This window comes from Malurus melanocephalus, unplaced genomic scaffold (assembly GCF_030028575.1).
Source record: "Malurus melanocephalus ecotype Western Australia unplaced genomic scaffold, MMel_1.1 scaffold_865, whole genome shotgun sequence".
In the NCBI taxonomy this organism is placed as follows: Eukaryota; Metazoa; Chordata; class Aves; order Passeriformes; family Maluridae; genus Malurus; species Malurus melanocephalus.
The window spans coordinates 53,835-62,558 of NW_026624097.1; the positions used below are offsets into that span (position 1 = coordinate 53,835).

An 8,724-nucleotide genomic window follows, 5' to 3' on the forward strand; every position below is an offset into this window, starting at 1 on the left:
CATCCATCCATCCATCCATCCATCCATCCATCCATCCATCCACCCAGCCAGTTCTCCCTGGAGCCTTCTCTTCCCCAGGCTGGATTCCCCAGCTCTCACTCACAGCCTTGGAGCAGCCTTGGCTGCTGAAAAGGAGAAAAATTTCCTTATTCCTTTGCTTTCTAGACAAGGTAACCTGGGCCACCCGGGGGGCTGCAGGCCTGGYTCTGATCAGGGCAGGTATTGGGGTGTCACAGCAGGTCACAGACCCACTGCCTCCTGCTGTCACAGGGCCACTATCTCCCGCTGTCACAGATGCACTGTCTCCCTCTGCCACAGGGCCACCACCTCCCTCTGTCACAAAAAGCCACCATCCCTTCTGTCACAGGGACACCACCTCCTCTGGACACTCTGCAGAGGCTCAAACCCGAGCTGTAGCCAGGCAGGGGTTCAGTTAAGTGGGGGGAACGTGCCAAGCATGGGATGGGCCTGGCCCATTCCCAAATTGTTCCACTCTGCTCCTCCTCTGCACAAGGGAGACATGAGACTTGGTAGAGCCGTGCTGAGGCAGGGTACAGACCTTTCCCCCAGCCCAAAAAAGGGAGCAGAACATCGGCACCAATCCAAGTTGTTGATGTCAACAAGCGTGTTTCCATTGACGTCAGCAGACTTTGGATCAACCCTTTCCCTGCCTGGAGGATGTCACCTGCTCAAAAACACCTCAGCCACTCCGTCGAGCTCTGACAGGAGCCCACTTTGGCTGGTTGAGCATCCAGCTGCCCAGTGTGGGTGGTTGGAGCCAGGGGCATCAGGGTCTTCTCCCAAGGGGCAGGACCCGAGGAAGAGGCCTCAAGGGAAGGTTTAGTTTAGGTTGGATGTTTGGGAAAACGTGGTTTTGGGTAGGGAGGTCAGGCATTGGAACAGAGCAATGGTGGAGGCACCATTCTGGATGTGTTCAAAAACAAGTGGATGTGGTACCTGGGGCCATGGGTCAGTGGTGGCCTTGGCAGCGCTGTGGGACAGTTAATGATTAACAGTCTCAGAAGATTCTCCAACCTTAATGAATCTGTAATTYATCAGCAACAGCTGTTGTTGTAATCCAGCTGTCAGACACGTCTGTGTTGGGCAGCTCCTGGTGTGACTGGGGCAGGTGGATCTACCGAGCCTCAAACCTGGAACCAGAGCTCTCCAAATCAGGGGCAGGTCACCAGAATACCCGAACATTTTCAGTTTGGGAACTGGGCTCTAAATTTCAGAGGTGAGCTCCTGAAGAAGGATTGGCAAGGAAGGCGCCAGGCCCCAGTGCTGGTGGTGCAGATGGTGGGCTGTTCAGGAGGAGAGAAAGTCCAGTTCCATTGGGAGCCTTCCTTTYCGAAATTCTTGTTAATTGGCTCCACTGGCCAACAACCAAAGAACTATTAGGTTCTGCATCATCAAATCAATCCCATTTCTACCAGGAGCTCCAGCACCATGAGCCCTGACAATTTTATCCCTACAGAGGATTTTATCCGAATGGAGAGTTTTGTCCCCAAACAGGGCTTTCTCCTGCAGAAAATTTTAAAAGGATAAAAAGGATTTTATCCCCCACAGAGGATTTTATTCATCCCCAGATGTTTTTCTCCCCACAGGAACACATGAAGCACATCAGGAAGCAGCTTGCTTTCCTTTCCTCATTCCTGCTTCCTTTCATCCACTCAAAGCTCTGGAGTAAAGGAGCAGGGGARGAAGAAGATATTATTATACTCACCTACTACTGCTGCTCAAGGACATGGAGAGACAGATGACAGAAAACGGGGACTCAAAAATAGACCCCTTTAATGTCAAACCCATCAGGGATTACTGGGAGCACGGTAAAAGACAAGGAGCAGGTCTCCCACTTGTCACTGTGTGATCCGAGTGCCCCTTCAATGGGGAATTTGCCATGATATCTATGAAATATTTTCATATTTACTCTTTGGGCTCTTGGCCTTAAAGAATAAATAGAGAGAAAACCCCATGGATGTATTGAAACATGAATTATAGAACCTCCCWTGATAGAGCCTCCATGCCTGGAGGGCCTGTAATTCCCTTTCCCCCATCTCAGCAAGCCCTTCCTGCAATTCTGTAGGACAGGGATGGCCAAGTTTTTAATACTTTATTATAAATAAAGTCTTCCCTGTGGGAAAAAATTTCTCCTGTAGAACTCCATCTGCTTTACTGAAGTCCTCTGAAATATGTGAAATTTGCCCTCCCCTCTGCAGTTCTACACCTTCCATGGGGCAATAGCCTGCCCATCTGTGTGCCCAGCTGGCTCTTTGCCACGATAAATTCTATTTTCCAAGTGAAGGCTCCAGTTTGGGTTGGATTTGAGCAGTGACAGAGAATCTCGGCCCAAGGGAGAGAATTCCCAAGGGTTGTTTTGTCCTCCCTGAAACATGACACTGGTCCCAAGTCCAGACCCAGCTAAATTGAGTCCGCAACAGGTGCCAAGAAAACAAGGAAAAATAGCAACAGTGGCCTGGGAAATAGGAGGCGTGAAGCTCCACAGCTCCCACTGCTGGAGATTGACCTGTTATTTATCCAGGAAGAGGAGCATATGGAGAAAACCGGCTGAGTTCTACTCAAAAGTCACTCTTTTGGTCACAACGCTCCCAAAACAAATTTGTGGCCTTGCTCTGCTTTGGGAGCAAATGAGTGAAGGGCCCCAAATCCATTAGAAACCATTTCTTACTGCTAAAATTTGAGCTTTGGGCTTTGAGTCCATTATTTCTGAATCTATAGGGTTCCTGAGTTGAATTTCTCTGGATTAAAACCAGGAAAGAGGTGGAAAGTGAGTCATGAAAACGGTCCGAGGGACAGAGGGCCCCAGAGGGTTTATTTTTCTTTGATGCACTGCAATGTCACATCCTTAGGGAAAAAAGGAACACGTCAGAATGGAACAGAAAGATTTGCATCTGCCTTGAGGAGAGGAGCTGGGAACAGTTGCACCATCTGTGTGAGACCAGTGGGTGCAAACCAGGTCTCTTCATCTCTCCCCTCTCCTTATGACCCTCTCCAGGGTCTCTGATTCCTTATGGCTGTGGAGACACCTCCTCCAAGGTGAGGCACCTTTCCCGGCTGCAGCCATAGATTTGGAGCCAGCAGCTCTCATGGGTTTCCCACAGAGCAGGTAGAGGTTAAAAGTGCAACAAAACAGCCCAGAGTCCACAGGGGAGAAGGAGGAGGAGGAGGGATGGAGAGAGGAGCGGGCAGCCTCCCCCGGCCTGGAAGATGTGGAGCTTCTCGGCATCGGGCAGGAAGAGCCGGGCATCCTCCAGTGCCCCGTGTGCTGCCATGGTGAAGTTGGCGTCCCCCGAGGTCACCACATCGAAGACACACGACTGGAAGTAGACATCCTCCACGGGCAGCATCTCCCGGCAGAGTGCCCGTGCTGTCTCTGCAGGGACACGGCCGTGCCCACGGGGGCTGCGGGACAGGCGCTGGCTGTGGGGGCAGCCCCCCACGCACAGCTGCAGGTCCTGTTCCTCTGAGAAGGCCCGGGCCACCTCCTCGGCAGCACGAATGGAGAAGGAGAGCTGGCGGCCAGCCTGGCGCACAGCGATGGTGGTGCCAATGTAGTCAGCGCGGATCTCCACGTGCCGGCCGGGGCTGCGCTCCCAGATCAGCAGGCTGCTCCCGCCCGGACGCGYGCCCCCGTTCACTGAGCCGTCCTGGAAGGCTGCCGGGACGTTGTCCAGCTCGGCCTGGTAGACCTTCTGGTCAATGCATTCCTTCATGTTCTTGAATATGATGGTGAGCTGTGGGGAGCAGGGTGGGAGGGAGATGAGCGTGGTTGCCATGTCCCCATCCCAGGTGCTCAGGATATCCCGGGATGCAGGTTCCACCCCACCTATCCATCCCCAAACCATTCCACCATTCCTCCAACAGTCCTTTTTGGATAACAACAATCTTTCCTTCTTTCCTTTTAAATACCATTTAAGCAATGGAAAACTCAGATGGAGCCAAATCCAGCAAGATTCCTCCAGATACCCCATGGAATGCACAGTCACCTGGCAGCAACAGGAGTGTTTGAGGGTGCTTTCAACAACCTTCACTCCTGTTCTCCCTCCTTCCTCACCCCCCCTGGGTTTCGCTGAAAAGGTTCCAGGGATTTTGGGAAGCGTAGGAGGTGCCTTGACTCTGGATTTGCTGCCTAACCTGTGCACCAGTGTTACCTTGCTGGTGACTGTTGCGTTGGACCCCTTGGCCACTGGTGAACTGGTGGCTTGCACAAACAGGTAGTCATTGTCCAAGAGTGGCCAGGAGCCCTCTACCCGGCACGTGTGGAAGTCATCGTGGAAGGTGCGGATGTGGGGGTCCCCGAAGGCAGCGCAGTGCTGGAAGCCAGGGGGGCGGCCGTGCTTGTAGAGGAAGCTCCGCTCGTAATCACAGATGTCAAGCGACTCAAAACCCTGGGGATTGGGGGCCGGGGGCCGGGGCCGGGCCGGGGCTGTGGGCCCCTCCTTGGAGCAGTTGTTCTGGATCATGAGGTCCTCGATGCCATGCACGGCAGAGTGGAAGGCCAGGTCTCCGCGGCAGGTGCGAGCGGTGCGKCGGGTGCACAGSGAGTAGGAGCGGAGCGCGGTGCAGAACGCGGCGCCGCGGCCRGGACCGCGCAGGTGCAGCGTTGCCGCCACGTACTCGGAGTTGCAGCGAAGGATCTTGCACTGGGAAGAGACTGGGAAAGACGGGACAGCTGGGAGAGGGGATGGGGTGGGGAAGGGGAGCCTCTCCTCCCACCCCCTCCCACCATCTAGCCTGCTCTAGATTCCCATGGAGTTTCTTCCTGGAAAATGCTTTGTTTCCTGATTTTTCCAGGAAACAGCTCTGCCCATGTGAATCCTTACCATGCCTGCAGAGGAGAAGGAGCAGGACAGCTTGGAGGAAGAGGCTGGAGTTTTCCAGCTGCCCCAGGCTCCTACTGCGGGCAGGTTTCCCCATTCCCATCCATGCGGAGCCTGGGAGATCTCTCACCCACCAGCAGCTCCCAGCTTCATTCGGCAGCTCCCCTGGAAGCAGAGTTGGGATTGGAGAGAGACTGGCAGATGGGATGAAGAGGGTCCCTGCAGCCACCAGTGAGTCCAACCCGGCACTTACTAGGCCACCACTTGTCCCCAAGTGGCACATCCACATGGCCTGAACACTTCCAAGGATGACTCCACCAGTGCCCTGGGCAGCCTGTGCCAAGGCCTGATCACCCTTTTTATTAGGAAATTTTCTCTGATATTCAACCTAAACCTCCCCTGGCACACCTTGAGATGTTTCCTCAGTGTTGATGTTCAGCACTCCACTTTTCCCTCAGTTTGGGGACACCACATGTGGGATCAGAGCCTGAGGCRCGCCTGGGTGCCAGCGATGTCATTGGACCCTCATTCCTGCTTTCCCACTGCCCCACTCACCTGTATCAGCCTCCTCAGGAAACGATCTGGCTCCCAGCGCAGGGAGCTCCTTCCCTGTGGGACACATGGGTGTCCTTGTCACAAGCTCTGTCCCAAGTGACAGCCAGAGAGACCCATAGGATGACCCGGGAAAATTCCAGCCTCCCTGGGTTCATCCATGGCCTTGCAGACGGATAAAATCTGGGGTTCTGGAGGCCTGTCCAGAGGCAGGGACTGGAGCCCCCCGTGGCTCTTTGTSCCTGGCTACCTTTGCTCCGTCCTTTCCCCTGCAGGGCAGAGGCGGGCGTTGAAATCGATCCTCCTAAATTTAGCCAGGCTCTGATCCAGCCGGCGACAACAGCCGGAGTGCAGAGAAGGTGGGGCACAGGAGCCCCAGGAGGAGGTGGGAGCCTCAAAACCTTGGGGACCGTGGGGTCACATCACCCATGGGAGCTTCTCTAGAGCTCCATGAGTTTTTGTCCTTAGAAACTCCCTGCCTGCACTCCCAGGAGCGAGTTCCTGTGTAAAAGCACCATGCTTTTCCCTGTGGGATGTATCCAGTAAGGAACAGGATGTTTCCTGACAGGGAATGCTTTTCCAGCGTTTTCTCTCACATCTTCCCCTCCTGGGGCACAGCCAAGTCCTGAACACAGACAAGGCAGAGGCCAAAGCTGGCCAATGTCCCCAGGGATCAATGACCGGTGTCCCCAGGGATTGGTGGCCAATGTCCCCAGGGATCGATGACTGCCAGACCATGCTGGCTGCATTCATGAAATCCCACATGCACAGGTACAGGAAGTAGCTGCATCAGCCCCTGTTACCTGCAGGGAGGAGAAATGGTCAGAAATGTCCACACCAGGATTTTCCAGGTCCATTCCAGAGGCCATGGAGGGGGACAGGGATGGGAAGTTGGTCCCTCAGCATTCTAGCACCCACAAATCCCTTTGGGAACACTCTCAGGAAAGCCTTCTGCCTCCTGCCTCCTAAACCAAGTTTCTGCTGTTTCCCAAACGTAGCTCTGCCCTGCAGGGAGCAAAGCCCCGTGCCCACCTGAGCCCAGGAGAGCTAGAGCAGTGGGATTGGGGCAGGAAGAGAAGTATTTGGGAAAAAACTTTGCCAGTTTGGCAAATTTGGAAGAGTGGATCCCACTTCTTTCCAGGATAGACCATGTGCACAGTCAATCCCAAAGGATGCATTCTTTCTTCCATGCCATGCTTGGCATAAATCCCATCCCTCCATCCCCACACCTCTGCCAAGGATCCCAGCACTCCACTTACCCCGACAAATGCCACAGGATGGGTACCAAATCCCCCTAGACCCTCCAGAGGCAAATCCTGGTCCTTGGCCTGGGTCTGGCTCCGGGTGGGAACAAGCAGGGAATCCCGGCTGTTGCCACCCAGGCTTGGAGCAGAGGGAGCAAAAAACAGCTGAAGATTCTGACAGCCTGATCTGTCACTGGGAGCGGGAGCCGAGTGGGCTCCAACAGCACTTTAAAAATAGCCAGTGGGATTTTTGATCCCAAAAGGCAAATTCCAGTGGGGAGGGGAAGGGAGAAGACAGGGAGAGCCAAGACTTCCCAACTGCATGCACAAGTGGTGGATGAGGTGGACATGGAGTCAAGGATGGACCACACAGAGCTGCTTATCCTGCGGTTTCTTCAGGCTCTGGGAGAAACAAGCAGGTTGGGAATACAAAGTGCTGCTGAAAATCTGAGGAGACTCCCATTCCAGCAGCAGCTAGCAGTGTGCACCCCAGCAAGTGAGCACTCTCCTTCTGGCTCCGTGAGCAGAGAGATGGGAAAACCCACAGAGATAAGAGTGGTATCCAGTGACACTTTTCCTTCGGTATTCTCCGTTCCAGAGCTTTCCCTCTCCTTCTCTTGGGAGAGCTTGGGAGGTCCTGCAGTGGGACAGATGTTGGGAGAACCAGATATCTTATTCCAACACCTGGAAAGAGAAGACCTTGAGAGGGTGGGGGAAGGAACCACCTGGCTCAAAGATGCAACCAAAATCCCAGAGGATCTCAGCACTCTGAGCCGCTCCCAGGATACCRGCACGTGGATAAACGCCATGGTTTATACCATGATGGATAAACCCCATCCCCAAGCACCTGCTCTGGAGCTGGGCAGCCGGAGGCTAAAAATATGCGGGAGCAGGTGGAGCTTCCTTGAAGAAGCTCTTGCAGCCCTCGCACGTCACCTGCCCGTAATGCCGCCCGCTCGCCCGTTCCCCGCGCACCTGGCAATGCTCCGCGCCGGTAGCAGCGGGAGGAGGAGGAGGAGGAGGAGGAGGAGGAGGAAGGAGAGGAGGCTCCGGCCACGGCTCTGCTGCCAGGGCCATGGGGAGAGGGGTGGGCGGAGAGCGTACCCCCGGAGACGGGATGGAGAGGGAATTCAGGATGGAGAGATGGGAAAGGATGTGGAGGGAATTCAGGATGGAGGTGACAGTCCGGGGATGCAGAAGGGGGATCCGGGGATGGAGGGATGGGAAAGGACCCCCGGAGCGGATGTTAAGGGAGTCCAAGGTTGCAGAAGGGAACACCGGGATGGAGAAGAGGAAGCCGGGTTGGAGAGGAGCAGCCGGGATGGAAGGATGGGAAAGGAGCCCCACTACGGAGGTGTCAGTCCGGGGAGGAAGAAGGGGAATCTGGGATGAAGGGATGAAGGGAGTCCAGGGAAGGGGAAAAAACAGCSGGGAAAAGGGAAGGAACCCCCGGGAAGGGCCCCCCGGGCTGGGCAGGGCTCCAAGAGAGGGACCGGGAGCGCGGCGGCGCCGGAGAGCGGGGGAACGACAGCGCGTGGAGGAGCAGAACAGTTCATTCTTCTGCCTTGGAGGCTGCGGCGAGGTCGGGCTGGGGCAGGGGCACGATTCTCTGGGTGTGAGCGTTGCACACGCGTGTCCGTGGGTCCCGTTCGTCACCGTCCCCCCAGTTCCCCCTCCATGTTCTCTCCTGTGTCCCTCCCTGTGCCCCCCGTGTCCCCTCCTATTCCCGCTCCGTCACTCCCTATTTTCCCGCCGGGTCCCCCGTGTTCTCCCGAGCGCCCCCCGAACCCCCGCGTCTCCCCACGCACGCGTGGCTCCGCCCCGACGCTTCCGGCCACGCCCACAAACGCCATATAAGGGAAAAGTGGGCGGGTTCAGTGAGGGGGCGTGGCATCGGTGCGTGGGGGCGTGGCCTGCTGCTCCGCGGCGGCGATTGGGCGGATTGTCACGTGACGTGGCTCCGCCGGTATCACGTGACGGCGGCCGGGACAGCGCGGGGAGCGCGGGGGTGAGAACCGGGGAGAGACCCGAGAACCGGGGAGAGATCCGAGAACCGGGGAGAGACCCGAGAACCGGGGAGAGACCCG

General features: G+C 56.0%; 1 protein-coding gene across 1 annotated transcript; it reads right to left on the bottom strand.

Moving 5' to 3' along the window:
• Nucleotides 1-1,803: 1,803 nt before the first annotated feature.
• On the bottom strand, nucleotides 1,804-6,471 carry HJV (hemojuvelin BMP co-receptor). The gene is made up of 4 exons (XM_057385767.1): nucleotides 5,397-6,471; nucleotides 4,845-5,006; nucleotides 4,173-4,675; nucleotides 1,804-3,755 (listed from the first exon to the last, which is right to left on the bottom strand). Exons 1-4 carry the CDS (start codon nucleotides 5,461-5,463, stop codon nucleotides 3,135-3,137), a joined length of 1,353 nt encoding a protein of 450 aa, XP_057241750.1. The 5' UTR covers nucleotides 5,464-6,471; the 3' UTR covers nucleotides 1,804-3,134.
• Between the last annotated feature and the right edge of the window lie 2,253 nt (nucleotides 6,472-8,724).